The sequence below is a fragment of the Simochromis diagramma genome, unplaced genomic scaffold (assembly GCF_900408965.1).
Source record: "Simochromis diagramma unplaced genomic scaffold, fSimDia1.1 OVJJ01000483.1, whole genome shotgun sequence".
Classification (NCBI taxonomy): domain Eukaryota; kingdom Metazoa; phylum Chordata; class Actinopteri; order Cichliformes; family Cichlidae; genus Simochromis; species Simochromis diagramma.
In genome coordinates, this window is record NW_024386835.1 from 5,971,753 (window position 1) to 5,988,560 (window position 16,808).

The window sequence follows — 16,808 nt, forward strand, 5'->3', positions numbered from 1 at the left end:
AGGTGATTGAAAGCCCAAGCTGCTGATTTTTACCACAATAGCATAATTTACATTTTCTGTGCAATAGTTCGAATACCTAGAAGCTGACCATTTCTGTCCCCACACATCAACATCTCTGTACCAAATTAATGTGGAATGGTCAAACATCACATAAAAGATTTACCCTTCTTCCTCGGCGCCGAGTGGCACGGCACCACATGATGTGGCAGAGGTTAAATGCAGATTATGATGATTGCTACTGGGCTACTGTTCGTCCATGCACGCTGCAAGGGCTATTTGTCATTTAATACATCACTGTCACATTCTCTCTCCTGCTCTCTCTCTCCCCCTTCTCTCTCCCAGGTTGCATTCACTTCTCTTTTCATGAATATTCTCTCCACCAGTGATTTATTTAATCCTGTCGCTCTACCCTCCACTGCACACGGAAGCACACACACACACACACAGAGCCACAGACACTGGGACTACACAATACACATACCAGTGCAGAGAAACTTCTCCCGCAGTCTTGTTTGTGCACACGGTTTATCTCATGGACACACATGCAGTGCATTCACAAGGTACAGATCAACACACACACACACACGCACATGCACTCAGGCTTATTGTGTGTATTTGTCAGTGAAGGCAGGGACTGCTGAGCTCATTCATATGTAAAGGATGCATGATTCCGTAATTGCTTTCTGTGGTGGCATGACTGCAGTTCTGTATGTGTGTGTGTGTGTGTGTGTGTGTGTGTGTGTGTGTGTGTGTGTGTGCACACATGCATGATCGTGCACATGAATACCAAGTGGTCAGCTTCCCAAAAAATAAAAGGCATGCCCCATCATGTCAGATGGTTTATTTGAAGTGATGAAAAACGTGCCTCCTTATCAAACTTAGAATTTCTGTTCTCTCTGTCTCTTATTTTAAAGGCAGAAAAACTACCATCATATATGACATCATGTAGTTAGATTAGACATTTATAGTATGTTAAGCTGTGATGATTGAGATAGTTTAGCTGAGGTCTGTACCCAAGAAAAGTTTGGATTATAAATACCTACAGTAGGTCTTGTTTGGAGTCACAGAGCAGAGAGAATTCCTATTTTAGTCTATTCTGTTCTGTTTTACTCTGTTCTATTCTAGTTCAGGCTTAAAGTTCATGCTTGATCTTGGAGAGAGCAGTGGGAAACAAATCTCACCTCAAGACAGTAAAGAATAATCATGACTAACAATTGGAAATGTAATAATGAAAAAATTCCATGAAATTTCACTGAATATCATTTAACATGATCAAATGCCCGAGTGAAACTATTGAATTGGTTTTGAGGTGAGCTTTTTTTCATTCGCTTATTTTATTCTACTTCAATTTGACTCTAATCTGTATTCCAGTCCTAATTTTTTCACTTAAATTCCATTTCAGTCCTTTCTCTTAATTCTATTTTCTCATTTTCTCTTCTGATATATTTTATTGCATTCTATGCTGTGAAAAATAACCCAGCAAGAAAGGAGTGTGTGCAAAACGTCAAACGGCTCTTTCCGAAATAAATTCCATCCATCATCTTCTACTAGTCATATTTCTTAGCTAATACAGGGTTGCCGGGGAGCCGAGCATTTTCCAGCTGACACAGATTTTTAGGCAATTTTAAAACAATGTTTGTCAACTTACAACTGCAAAGAATTTGCAAATGTATCATCTATAGAAAGTAATACTCTTAAATGATATCAGAGACTCTCACAAAAAGTAACCAAAATTGACAATGACAACAAATACTGAATGGCAGTGATCATGGCAGCACTGCATTAAAATGGACACATTTCTGCAAGGACTGAGTTTTCTTGAAACTACTGTTAATGCAAACAGGAGCTACATCAGTAAATTCAAGTTAATACTCAATCATGATATTAAACAATAATTTATTAAAAAAGATAAAAATCATCTAAAAGATCATCTTGTTGCTGCAAAAGCCAGGATGTATGACATATGGTCAGCCTCTACATCTGTGAAGGTACTACTAATACTGAACAACACAAGGCTTTACTTACTATAGCAACACAAAAAACTCACAATGGCAACAAGGATATCAGTTGATGGAAAGAAGAGACGGGGTCAGCACATGGCCCAGCTTCTTAGTTCTTGAAGGCCCTCTTTAAAAACAAACTGACAAAGCTGAACAGAAAAGTGGTTGATGTTAACCAAAAACCAAAATGGGCATCATGGATTGATTAAGCGTCTTTGTGTTCATGTATTCCCATGCGTGCACGTATGTGCGCGTACATATCCATATCCCAGTCCTTCCAGTTGCAAGTTCTTGTCACAACAGCAGGTAAATTACCACGAGCAACAGAGCACTCAAGGATTACCCTCTTATAGGATTAGCATTCGCTACCTGTATGTGCGTTTGTGCACGTGCGTATGTGCCGATCTCGTATTTCGTGGCTGCGGTTTCGATTGTGTGCTTTTCTCTACACACATGTACTGTACGTGTGAGTCAGATAAAAAGAAAAGAGAAAGTTTGACTTTGACTCCTAAGCCGCTTTGTTGATGCATAATTCATCTCTCCACAAGCTGCACCTTAAAGCCTTTGAAACTATCTTAGCTACTTCAACTGCGACTAAAACAAACCACAAACAATCTCGCTTTTCTTTTTTTTTTTTTCTTTTTTTTTGTTGTTGTTTTTTTTGGTTTTTTGGTTTGTTTGCTCATCGTATGTACTTACACCAAACAGAAGCTGTTATTGCTAAAAGCAAGCTGAACTTAAAGGAATCGCACCCGCCAGCGCTCATTTCCTTTAACCTCGTCTGTGTGGCTGTGGTTGAAATTTCCATTAAGCAATCACAGTTGGAAATAACAACTGTTTTGGTAGTTATTTTCCTGATTATCTGAATCAGTGTTTCGACAAACAGACGCTACAGCTTTGTGTTTCTCATGTGTGACAACTTCTATTTCTATTGCAGCTGGACTGACTTTACTATCTTGAGTTCACATAGTAGCATTTACAACCTTGATCTCTGGTCCTGGTGGGTGGGGGCGGTGATGTTGGCAAGCAGATTTGAGCTTTTCCTTCTCTCTGTGTGTTTCTAGACCCCAACATACTGAATATCTGTGTGCTGAGCTGCAGGCCAAGGTGCTCCAGTGCTACAAGGATAATCCACAGGAGACTCTCCACTGCTCCAGCCTGGCCAAACAATACATGACCTGTGTCCATCAAGCAAAGAAGGTAGGGCACAGAAGTCATCTTTGTCAGCTTTAGTATCTTTTGCATGTGATATTTATTCGAAGGTTTGCTTAATTCGGCGTATTAGAGTGCAGTTTGTGTTGCTCTAAATAGTTTCTCTTATCATTCATTCCCCTCAAATTTCCTTTGAGAGATGTACCAACGTCCCTTTTTTTTAAAGCTGTGGTTTTCAAAGTTGTTGTTGTTCGGGTTTTTTTTCCTGGCTTGCCAGAAGAAAAAAAGAAGAAGAAAAAAAAGTTCCTTGCACACAAAAAAACGACAATAAAAAAGGATCCAAGTTGAGTTTTAGCAAAATAAAGGTCAGAGCGTTACCATCAACAAACTCTTGTTTATTTTCCTTTATTCCATATTTGGAGCGAGGGACACATAAGGACATATTTTTAAAGCCTTCTTCCCCCCGTGAAGACGAGAGAGAAGGCTGGCTTGAATGAGTCAGACCTAGAAGGAGTTTGACAGCCAGACTGACAGTGGAACAGAAGGGTGCAGAGACAAAGAATCCCTTCAGTACCTACACAGAATCAGTTAACTTCTGAGAATCACCATCTACGTGTTTGTTACTTTGACACTTCGAGTAGAAAGTTAAATCAATACAACGTGCTCATTGAGCGGATTTATAAGTCACCAGGCGTGCACTGTGTTTGGGGACTTTCTGATAGGAAGATTACACCATTATTAGTGTATTAAAATCAGTTTTGGCATTCAGTGCATTGAAATGCATTCTGTTTTCTGCAGATGCTTTTGCAAATAGTGTTCAGACCCTATGCTTATCTACAAAGTGCTTATTTTAGCCAATTTCTCCATCAAAAAAACAATAATGAATGGGCCAATTTGCACATTATTATCATGACAAAATGCACTGATACGGCTCCAAAGTAGATAAAAGCCACAAAACAACAATTGGTGAATTTGGCAGTTTAAACGGTTGATAAAAGCAAAGCAAAGGCTCACAATAAAAGCAATCAGTCTTTTTAAACTGGTTCAAAAGATCAGCTTGCTATTGGGTTGTTGCTCTTTGAGGAAATACAGTGCGTTTGAGTTTGTATATTAGACCAGTGTTTGTATGCATGTGCTATATAAATTCTCATAGGAAGTGTTTGTTTTTTAAATAGACGGTACTGCACAATAAAGCCAAATAGTTTTTGTTTTCTTTGAAGCAGGCTGAGTTTTAATTCATATCCAATTAGGCAGATCTTTGAATGTGAATGGAAAATGAAGGAGAAAACACTACGGAGGCTGAAAGAGGGCAGCTTAAAGGGCAAATGAATGAAAGGCAAAGATCCAGTCTATATAAAACACATCAGCACTGTGCCCATACATTTATACTGTTTTATATTGAAGAGAAATAATAAGTTCCTAACTTTCATCTTGGTAGAAAGAGGATGGATTTGACTGATGTAGAGAAACACAACATAGTTCATTTTGTCCTAAATATAGTTTTAGATCTCTGAATTTGCCACTATTGGCCACGTTTTTGAATCACTTTATACTATATCCCAGATTTAATTTTATACTAGGGTGCTGGTTTATTTCAGTTTTTTGCTTTCTTACTTGAAAAACAAAGTTTCGAATCAGGACATTTTATCACTGACATCTTCTCTGTCTAACCTTTCTTTATAGGGATAATCTAACAGATTAAATCTTTCTTTTAAAGAGTAACCTGTACTACTCGTTTGAAGATGCTGGGCTTTTCAGTTTGACCTTTAAGACTTTTGAGATTTCTATCCCAAGCTGACGCGTAAAAAGCCATATAAATGTTTCTGGATTTAAACTAGAAATATGGAAATCTAAAAGATTCCATATGTAAGCGTGGCCTTAAACTATCTCCATCTAATATTTTGTCATGTATTAGGATATCCTTTTTTCCTTCCCGCTTCCCTTATCCACCCATCTTCTGTATTATCTGTTCATCCGTGGATCTTTTCCTGGTGCTGTTGTGATTGATCCCCCCTTTTTCTTTTAGTCACCATCCTCCATGGTTGCCATATTAAAGCTTTTTTCGCTGAACACATTGTCACATTAACCGGTGTTTAGCTCTGTTCTGCACTGCTGCCCGTGGAGCTCTCTTACATCTTATTCAGGTCTGACTATGTATGTTTGCCTCATCCTAAACCCACCCCTGGGGAGACACTTTGCATATTTCATACATGGGAAAAGAAAATCACTAATTTGGCTAATACGGCAAGTAAACTTTAGCAAGTAATTACACATTGCATTAGGGTTACTAGCAGGGAGGGAGCACTGATAATGGACAGATGGCGCCAGTGAAAGTAGTTGTAGTAATGAATCCAGGAAAAAGGTTTCAAACAAAGATTTTATGTGAGGGACCAGTGCATGCTTGCTAGTTATTCTAGTGGAGGTAATAGTTGCTGTACTCTGTTTCTTTATTCAGTTTTAGCTTTAAATGGCTGTGAGACAGGTTGCAGCCAAAAATATAACCTAATTAAAATGTAACACAACATCCATCATTTTCTTTACTACTTATCCAAATCAGAGTTTCAGGATTTGAGGGGGGCTGGAGCCCATCTCAGCCACTATAGGGGAAGAGGCCGGACACACCCTGGCCAGATTACCAATCCACTGCACAGAGACACACAACAACACATGCTACATTCACATGTGTTTAGTTTAGAATCACCAGTGAATTTAATGCACATGCCTTTGGACTGTTTGAGGTAGCAGGAGTACCTGGAGTGAAAAGTGCAAGACTGTATAAACCCCCTGTGGAAAAAGGCCCTGGTCAACCGTTATACTGTGAGGTGACATCATGCACAAATTTATCAATATATTCGCCGATCATTAATACATTTCTCATAAAGCTCCAGTAGGCGGAAAAGTTCCCCTCCCTCTACCTGTCTGTTCCAAAACTTCCCCAACAAGATGAGCACAGGTATGTGGAAGTGCTTCATATAAGTGCAGACTTTTGGCTACACACGGGATTCAAACCAGTCTCCCTTTGCATAGCCTACTGTAAAACCTGAAAGCAAAGTGATCTGTTTTATAAATTACGAAAAAGAAGCATTCCTTACACTGCAGGTACTTAGCTTAGGATCCTCAGATTTTTGTTTATTGTTCTTTAAGATTAAACGAATCCTAAAATATCCCTCAGTGCAAACAGAAAATGTTAATATCTAATCTGATATAATTTAATTTGTCAGTCTATGTTCACACTTCTAAACTGTTAAAACAATAAAACTCAAGTTTCACTTAGTTTTGGAATCTGGAGTGCAGATTGAGTGTAATGTGCACGTGAAAACAAATTTTAAAATTGTCTTTTGATCACAGACCTCTGTCCAGGAAGCTATCCGTTTTATAGAACTTGATGTTTTCTGAGTTTTTATGGAGCTATTTAGTAATGCTGGGTTAGACTACGTTTGGAATGATGCCCAAATGAAGTATAAAAGAGAGGGTAGATGAGTAGACCTCCCAGCAGAGCCCCCTGATCAGTCAGCCTTAATGAAAAGAAATAAGTGGGTTCTCCCAAGACCCCTCTGGACATGCAGACAGCTGTCCTGTCTGCTTGTCTGTAAATGGATCTGACAGGGCCAGCAGCTTGGCAGAGCAGAGCACTTGGACGAGCGTTTCACCAGCAAAAGGTTCAGCATTTGCTCCAGGTGGAAAAGGGTCAACAGGGAGCAATATGCACTGCAGATTTAGTCATTAGAGAGAGCACTGCATCATATTTCATTATGAAATATAATGTTCTATAGACCCTGGAGAAAATATTTTGTTATGGTCGAGACTGTTAATAATAGAGCCAGTGCCTGTGCTTGCTCCTGTTGTTGTAAAGGGAAACTGATGTTTTTTACTTTTGAAAAATCGGAATAGGACATGTTTTAGAAAATTCTATTTATTGCTCTCAGGAAATACCTGAAAAAGACTGTCACAAGAAAATCTCCAATTTTCAACCAGCTTTTACATAATGTGTGATTTCTAAATTGGATGCATCATTTGGGAAATGTCTCAAATCTGTTATCCTTCATAATTTTGTAATTTTAAAAAAGCTGTTTTTCTCCTTGAGGGAATGACTGATACATCATATTTTTGAGATGTTGGTTTACAGAGATTTTTGTTTGAATTAACGAGCAGAGTAAACTGGCTTTCATAGCCTGATAAAATAGAAATTTAAAAAAGACATGCAACATTTGGATGCAGTGATTTTTTATTTATTTTTTTTTTGTTCTCTGCGGTGCAACAATAACACAACTGCTCAATAGGCAGCAAAGCTTTTAGCCTGGTGAAAACCTCCAGACAGCTTAAAGGCTCTGTTCTTTTGTTATCTGCATTTGCTTGTAAGGATTTTCAGAAGCAGACACATTCTTCCCTATGATTAAAGGGAGAAAGCTGTATTTTTCTGACAAATTACTCATTGTCTGAAGTGGATACCTTATGGTTCACACATCATCGTTTTCTCTCTTTTGGCTCTTTCTGTACGTGAAGCATGACAGCTATTGAATAGCACGTGTCTGCCTAAAAGCTAAATCTTAGTTATTTTTGTTGTCCACCAGACACTCGTGTAAGCAAAGTTCACATTTGTGTACATCAGCAGTAGGCTCATACGATTTAGTGGTCAATCCTGTCAATTCCACAGAGCTGAGAGTGACTCATATGACTTTCCAAGAGTTTGTTCATGTAGACGCTGCCATATATTTCTGTTACTCTCAATCGGAGTGTCTATGCTCGCCAATCAATCTGCCAATAAAACCAGCGGCTTGCTTATCTGTCTTTTCTGCCAGAGTCTTGATCTGAACATCACTAGAGTATCTATCTCAATTTTTTCTGTCTCTCACTTGAAGTCCACCCAACTCACTATCTGCAGCGGCACAGCCTTCCTTATATGTCACTCAGAGGTTCTTTTATGTTTTATGATTCATGCATGGATGCACACACATACACATTTTTCACACATTCTACCCTCTGCCATCTATTAAAGACAGTTGGTTCAGGATATGGCCTTTCACCTCCTCTCTGCTATCACTCCCCTGTCCCTCTCCTGTCAGTGTCTCAGCTCGGGCCATTGTCATGCATATGGAACCCACTGAGTGAGTGTATGTGTGAGGAGTACAGGGTAAATGTCAGCTCACCAAGGCCCTACGTTATCATGAAGCTCTGAGCATTTTGTCTGTCTTTCGTGTGACGTTAGGCTCAGTCTCATATTTTGTCATTACTGTATATAGACATTTCCATTGCAAAATTTCTATATTCTAAGCATCTGTGTGTGTTTGCATGAGCACAAGCCCACCGAGTAGTCTGAGAATTGTTGGTTTTCATGATCTAGTCTCGCATTCAACCTCGTTCAGAGGAAAACAAAACACAGCCATCCTCAAAGTCATATTCAAGAACAAACATTTGTCAACCCACCACTTACAATAATTGTCACCCCTCCTCTTCTGCAGTACTCCAAGGTTTCAGTGCCAACTAGTGCAGAATGCTAATGCTATTGTTGCCCTATTTAATACAATCAGCCTGGGCTAACAATATCATATCACCACACTTTCCGTTTTCCTCCCCCCTTTCTTAACCCACTTGAACCTGCTGGTCTTCAGTCCGTGGATTTTTGTCTGCTCTGATGTATTGATATGAATGAGCAGGCCCTGGTCTCCAAGACTAGAAAACTCTCCATCCAGCACCAATTCAAAGATAATCTCTATTCATAACAGCAAGCCTGAAACCACATGAACATGGTTCACATACAATAAACATGCCTACTGCACATTTGGGCAGGTGTAACATAATGAAATGCAGAGATTGGTATAGTGCACAATAGCTGCTAGCTTAGACAACAAAGGTCCCACAAACCTGTCATAATTATTATTCTCTGTGTGGTTACAAAGTTGCTTTGAACAGGGCATGGTTGTTGGCGCCAGATGTGTATAACCATTTCTAGGATTTACAGAGAATGGTCTGGAAAAAGAGAAAATATCCAGCGTGTAGCAGTTCTCTGGGTAACAATTGGGACAGGCTTACCGAAATTGGACGACAGAAGATTGGGAAAGCGTTGCCTGGTCTGATGAGACTCGATTTCCTGAGATTCAGATGGAAGGGTCAGAATATGACATAAACAACATAAAAGCTCTGCTCCATCTTGCCTTTTAAGAACAGTTCAGGCTGCTTTTGGTGCTGGTGGAGAGGGGGACATTTCATTGGCACACTGTGCACCCATTAGCACAGCTCGAACATTGTTTAAATGCCACAGTCTATTTGAGTGTTGCTGCAAACCATTTCCACCCCTTTATGACTACAGTGTGCTTGTATTGTAATGAATGCTTTTAGCTGGAGAGCACACCTTGTCTCAAAGCTAGGATCATTTCAAACTGGTTTCCTGAACATGACAATGAGTTTACTATACCACGGTTATATTTGTGACCAGATCTTAATCTAATAGAGCACCTCTGGGATGTGGTGGAATGGGAAATTTGCATTATGCATGTGTTCCTCACAAATGTGCAGCAGCTATGTGAAGCTATCATATCAACATGGACCAAAATCTTTAACCAGTGTTCCCAGCATCTTGTCGAATCTATGCCACGATTAAGGCAGTTCCGAAAGCAGAAGTGGAAGCAACCCAGTAAGAAGGTGTACCTGATAAAATATGCGGTGACTGTATACGGATGTGTGCAAGTCTCCACTTGTAAATAATATTTTAGCATAATTTTTTTTAATTGTTTGTTTTCTCCATGCCTTTTTCTGTTGGCAGTTAGAAGTTAAACTTGGCACATCATTATGGGGGAGATTTATATTATTAGTTGATTTGCCTTGTGTCAGCAAATAAGATTAACAAAGAGAAAACTATTCCCACACCAAGCCAGTTGGAATGCTACACAAGCTTCCAGCTGGCTTCAAAAAGATATTAGTAATATAATAACATGACGATGGTTCAGTGCAGGATGTTGTATGTTTGCATGTTTATTTGCATCTCTTATCAGATTTGTCATCTGAGTGCTTATTTGTGTAGCATATTTGTGCATCTGTGTAGCACAATCCCTGCCGTTTCCAAACATTTTAGTTGACGTTTTCCACACATGCCACTTTGAACCACAAATTCACTTACTTCAAGTAGCTGTCCATTTCTAAATGTAGTGCCAGCAGCATCTTAAGTACCTCTCAAGACTACATTCAGCGTAGACCTCCATTGCTAGGGAAAAGATGAGGATGGCTCTAGCGCTGGCAGACTACTTCCCTCTGCTTCTCCCTCGTATTTCACCTGCAGGTAATTCTGGCAAGAAGAAAATCTCTTCCGGACATGTTCGGGCTGCAATGATGAAGTTGTTTGTTTGGGGTTTTTTGTGTGTTTTTCAGCTAAAAACAACAACAACAAAAAAGATAAGAACGTGGATGAGTGTTTGAGATGGAAGAGAAAGGTGCCCGTCACCAGGGCAATGGATGGAGACTGATGAAAGAAAAGAAGCTGGTAGAGGAAGAGGCTTACACATGGCTGTCAGTGAGAAAGGGTTCATTGAAAACTGTAAGAGAGCGATACAGAAGGAAAGAGTGGATGATAGACAAAATGTAGATAGGACGACTGTCAGTGGAAGGAATGGAAGGGTTGAAGTAGGGAAAAGGAAAAGAGGAGGAAGCTGTGTCAGTCACCATTGTGAGAGTGAGGAAAAAGTATAAAGATGGTAAAATTAAAAGCACACAAGGAAATAGTAGTGTGGTGTGTGTGTGCGCACACGTGTTTGTTTTTGTCTTTTTTTGTTTTTTGCATGACTATCAGTAGTAGCAGGTGGTGAGCCCCACTGTGAGCCTTGGCCTGCCTGCTAACTCTAATCTGATAACGCAGCCACTCTTCAGCAGCAGTTTGCTCCAGCACACACACACACACACACACTCTTTTATATGTGCACTCATGCAGACACACTCGTATATAGACCCAGTCAGTTCTTTATACTGTATTATCCCTGTTATTAATATCATTTTTATAGAGTCCTAGTTTTGCTCTTACATTGATTATAGCTCCTGCTTGCTTGTGAGAACACATTCATGTAATTTTGTGTGTGTGTGTGTGTGTGTGTGTGTGTGTGTGTGTGTGTGTGTGTCACATTCTCATACACACAGGCACATATTTCTGTCTTTTTATGACTGTCTTTCTCTTTCACCCTTTTACCTCCTTCCATTCCATCTCTCCTTCACATCCATCATCTCCAAGGCGACCGCCCCATGAACGCACAGGCCACATAAAGATTAGCTGGTCTCTCTCATGTCCCTCCCCTATATCCCCTCCACTCCCACCTACCCACCCCACCATGTGCCTGTCTCTCAAGCCTATAGAAACACTCCATCAGCATCCAGCCAAACATGTCTTCCATGCTGCTACACTCCACGGACCGCAATCACCAACATGCCATCGATCCTTGCCCCCCCTGCCCCTTTGCCAGGTTTCAGCTGCCACGTGTCTTATTTCATTTGGCTAAAAATAACGTGTCAGTGTAAATTGTGACAAAAGAGACTTGCTATGTGAGGACTGAGGAGCTCTTTAATTTCAGAGTGTGACTACCATTATCGACTTAAATAATCCTCTGTTTAATGTTTTCAGTCATTAATCAGAATCAAAGATACTGGATAATAAAATGCTGTTCCAAAGGAATGTTGACATGTTTGGTTTAGAAACTATTTTTCTGCATAACATTGAAAAAGAAATCATCAAATTAATTCAAAGTGTCAGGGAGTTTGTTTCTTTAACAACTATAAACCAAAAGAAAGATTGAGAGAGAACCTTTTAGTGATTCTGTACTCGCCCCGTGAAGTTCACCTTGAAACTTTGATTATTTGCTAAGAGTGGAAATCTGTGAAGCTTTCAGTGATCATGATGCAGAACTGATCAAAGTTCATCATTTACCAACAATATCATAGTTATGATATTGGTGTCTTATCAATACCTCTCAAGGCTTTCATTTGTGAAGCACCCTGATTGGATTTGGGACTCTTTTGCTTGGCTCCCAGCTTAAAGTGTGCCACATTTGCCTCACTGGTTAATATAACCCACAACAGAAACTCTAAAACTGGAAACACAACTCCAAAAGAGTCACACGGTTGTGTAAGTAAGCATTATTTGATAACCAGTGTGCCGCCATATCATTTTAAAAGGCACAATGTAAGCATTGTTTTTGCAACTTGTTTCCGGTGCAACCCCGCCCACCACCAACAAAACAATTTAATGTTCTTACACATGTAACCAACCAGCTGACTAACTGCACTGGAGGCTTCCTGGATTGACTAATGGAGTGTGTGGCTGTCGTACTGACTGGGTAATGAGTGAATCGCTGTGTGTTTATAAAGCAGTCATAGCCACGTCCACTGTGAGTATCTGATTGACAGTTCTGCCTGGCAACTGTCTCTGTCCCTCCTGAGAGAGGGAGAGAACTGAGTGCTGTTAGCACTGAGCAGAGGAGACAGTTATTGATTTTCTGCTTGTCTATTATTTTTGTTTTTTGCAGAGAAGAAACAAGTGAGCGAGTGAGTGAGGCTCCTCTTCTGTGTGCTGCAGATGCTTACGCGTGTGTCCACTGTCTCCATGTTGCCTATTAGCTTAAAACTGTGGAAGTGTGAACACGCGCACGGTGTGCACAGTGTTGCTTCTGTGCCTTTTTGACGTTCAAAGTTGATTCGCAGCCAACAAACGCAACGATCTACTCCTCAAACTGCTCGCTAATTGGACAGAAACTGGCAGGTGGAAGAAAACATGCGTTTGTGTGACTGTATGTTGTCTCTGTCTTTGTGTGAATCCATGTTTTTGTGAATATTAAATCTAATTATGACAGACAGATTTACAGTGATGGTAAAGTCAACTTTAAACTTTCAGTGCTGGTGAATAGAAAGCATAAAAGATAAAGATCAAGGCAAACCACAGCTCAGTCTCCAGGTGTGAAGCTATAGTTTTCCAATCTAGCACAGATTCTTGAGGAATACAGCCATAAGGCAACATTAAAACCTTTGTAAAGGGTAGGATTTTTTTTTCCAGTATAGCTGCATTAGAATACATTAGCTCAGTGTACCTAATAAACCGGCAGCTGGTGTATGTCTAAACCTCAGCACAGACCTTGAGCTAGAATATTTGGCTGCCCTTGCTGCCCACAGTTTTGTGCATGAAAAGCTTTTCCTGTCTTTAAATTATCCAAGTGAGGATGGCGGCAGTCCAAATTTAGACCTGGGGCACCAAATTGAACTGTGTGTACTGTGGGGGGTGCCAGGGGTCAGTTTGAAATTCAGGAACTACTTCATACACTATGCATTAGGCATAATGTTCCGTCACAGTGCTGTGTAAGAGTGTGGCAACACCAACACCCCTCTTGCCGCGCACACGCACACTGGTGTATGCATCAACTCCTGCTCGCATAAACAGCCGCTTTCACACAAATAGTGAGTTTTCACGCACACATGCAGACACACACTGTCCCCCTTTATATCTCAGAACGTGAGTGGAACAGTAAAGCTAAATCCCCTTGTCACATTTGCCGCTCATCTCCAATTCAAAGGCACAGGCTGCGATGCCCTCGGATGCACTTGGCAAGTGAACAGCTAACCTGCCCGCCAGCATATCTGCCTGCCAGCCGAGCACAGGGGTAGTTAGCATGCCAACTAGCACACCCAGCAGCGTCAAGCTAATGCTTCACTAACCCTGTGTTGCCCCGCGTCTCTTCCTGCAACTGTGTGTTTGGATGTGTATTTACACAAGAGGAGTTCAGTGCAACCCCATAGTAAATTGGCTTTCCGAAAAAAAATTAGCTACAAGTGTAACTCTGTGTAAACATATAAAGACAGTACTTAATAATCTTATTTCAAGAGACTGCCGGGTCACTTGGAAAGTATTTTGATACAGAGTAAATCTCCAAGGCTGCTATTCTTCATCCCCCATTTAATCTTTTCGCTGCTTGGTTCCAAAATGAGGTGTCCTCTAAATTATTAAACCATGAGACTGGTTCTTACTTGGCAACTATTAAGTACAGTAGCTGTGCTAATATCACAATATATTGTTCTGCTTTTAGGCGATAATTCTTCTTGGGGTGGGATAAACGTCACCATCTGGTACTGAAAGTAAGAATCCAATAAGAAACCGCTCCAAACTGCATGCTACCAAGAGAAAAATCTTATTTTGTGTGTGTGTGCTGCTGTGGAATGGTCTATATTAACAGGCACCAAGCAAATATGATCCAGTGCTCTTGATGACAGAATGAAAATGAGTAAAATCAGATAAATTACGATGACATCTTCAGCCTCTGCAGATTGTCTTCTGTTCAAGTGCCTGTTGCAGCCCTTGGGCTGCACAGCAAACCCCCCCCCCAAAAAAATCACCTGTTATGAGTGTGGCTAAAGTATGTCAAGTGTAGGTCTACTGTAGCAATAAACCACTTTAGACCTTCCCTGCAGCTACTCTGATTCACTGGATTAGAACCTAAGTGTGTGTGTGTGTGTGTGTGTGTGTGTGTGTGTGTGTGTGTGTGTGTGTGTGTGTCTGTTCTTGTCCAGCTAGCTTTGTAAAGACCAGTATGAGTTTTAGACTTTAGTGGCAAAGACATTTTCTGGAACTGTGTTTTGTCTTTACTATGTTTCCCATTTTTCTAAATGTAGTTTAGCAGCAGTGAAAGTAGCTACAGGCTAAACACGTTCCTGCAGAGGTCAGACCTTCTGCAGAAGCTTGTCTTAGCATTAGCCCTTTATCCCGAGGGCTGTTGACATCTCCAGTCCAGTGAAACAAAAATAGGTTGCATTTTTGTTCTTTTCTTTTTTCTACACTGACGCCACAAAATGATCAATTTCACCTTCACAACTTTGGATCCATCATATTGAGAAAGTAAATATAGTTATGTCTTCCACCACTTGGCAGCCACCTGAATGAATTTTGTTTACCTTTCGAAAGAAGGTTAAAAGCAGAATAAATAAGCTCTGCTTACAAAATACGGATGTGTACTTTTTGTGCATCATTGTGATGACATGTTCTTAACACTATTTGGGATACGTTGACACTTAGAAATCTAATTTAGTTTTAAAAATGGATTATTGTTTAAAGAAAATTCCATACAAATACATATCTCTGGGTAATCATTGATATTCTCCAGACTAGAAAGATGATCGTGTCCCCAAAGTTGTTAGCTGGAACTGTAATTTTCTGCGTTAAGTTCCAGATATTTTAAGATGTTTAGGTATTTAAATGTGGTACTGTTCTTTGTATATTGATCATGCATCATCAGGTTAGTTTGTTTATAGTAGGGAATAGATTTCCCATGATGCATCCTGGTTTCTCTTACTTGTCTTTTGGATTCTAGCGAAGTAAATGTATTATTTGACAGTTGTTCTTCTCTCCCTCCCCCCCCCCCCCCCCCCCCCCCTTGTTTTCCAGAGCACTCTGACAAATCATGGTTGAGAAAGTCAAGAAATGGAGGAGATCTGAAGAAAGAGTGCATGTCAAGTCTGTCCTGTTTTTGTTGTTTGTTTTTGCTTCCCTTTCTATCAATCCATCCATTAATTTAGCCATATCAATAAATAAATAAATAAAAACTCATCCTACTTGGTTTTTGAGTGTATTATCTTGACTTGTCACTCCAGAGTGTACGATGTGTTGATTTACGGTCATGTTGTGCCAGCACATTCCCGCTGTCTGTGAAATAAATCCCAGTGATCCAGTGGTGATGAAACTGCAGGTTTTGTATCGTGTGTGTGTGTGTTGTGGTGAATGGCTGTCTCTTGTCACAGCATGCTAATAATGGTTCCACTACTGGAAATGGGGTCGTGTGCACCCTTCTGACAATGCTGTGCAGGCCCAAGGGCTTATTGTGCACTGTGTGCATGGTTTCATTAAGAGGGAGAAGCGAAAGGAGAGTGAAGGAAATGAGGGATAAATGAATTGGAGGACAGATGAATACTGAAGCATGCACCAATTAGAGTGAGTGTGTGTGTGTGTGTGTGTTGCATGTGCTTTATGTGCTTTTGCGCTGTACAGAACCTGTAAGTGTCATCACATATAGGTGAATGTGTACACATGAGCAACACACCGGACGGGGCACACATTGTCCCTGCTAGCTGTGTTTCCATGGTGACAGCAGGGGTTCGTGCTAGCAGCAAGGTGTGGAGGAACCTTCCAGATAACCCTGAAGGTCAGCACACAGAGCTACAGCTCACAGCACTACTCTGTACTCACACACTTAACCCCCTCCCTGTGTGTGTGTGTGTGTGTGTGTGTGTGTGTGTGTATGTATATATACGAGTGTGTAAAGGAGAAGGACTCTGTCAAGATGCATTTCCACTTATATATGGACATGGTTGGCCACCCTTGGAATGACAGAGGCTTGTTATCACACACATGCACATACACAGACATTGTACACACAATATGCACACATTCACACAGCAGAGACACATAGAATATTAATGGCCTTACAGTGTACCCACGCAGCTTTTCCTGAACGTAAGAATGTATTCACACAAGTTGCAGTCGATGTGAATGTAGTGGAGTGCGTTTGTTAATGATATCTGTGAGGAGTGATCTATTGATCGCAGTTTGGGTCCCATTCATCACCATCACAACATGATATCAGACAATACAGTGGATCGATCCATTGACTCCGCAAAGTGCAAAGTTGTATACTCTGAAAACAC

General features: G+C 40.5%; 1 protein-coding gene across 3 annotated transcripts in view; it reads left to right on the forward strand.

The window, feature by feature from the left end:
* LOC120731792 (MICOS complex subunit mic25-a-like) overlaps positions 1–15,852 on the forward strand; it is a 54,427-nt gene extending 38,575 nt beyond the window's left edge. For 2 of the 3 annotated variants that reach the window (XM_040029040.1, XM_040029042.1), the window contains 3 exons: positions 3,065–3,200; positions 14,201–14,249; positions 15,553–15,852. In XM_040029040.1, coding sequence (XP_039884974.1) covers positions 3,065–3,200; positions 14,201–14,227 — 163 coding nt within the window. In that variant the 3' untranslated portion in view covers positions 14,228–14,249; positions 15,553–15,852. The remainder of the gene's footprint in view (positions 1–3,064; positions 3,201–14,200; positions 14,250–15,552) is intronic. The other variant, XM_040029041.1, reaches the window with a different exon arrangement.
* The last annotated feature ends 956 nt before the right edge of the window (positions 15,853–16,808 follow it).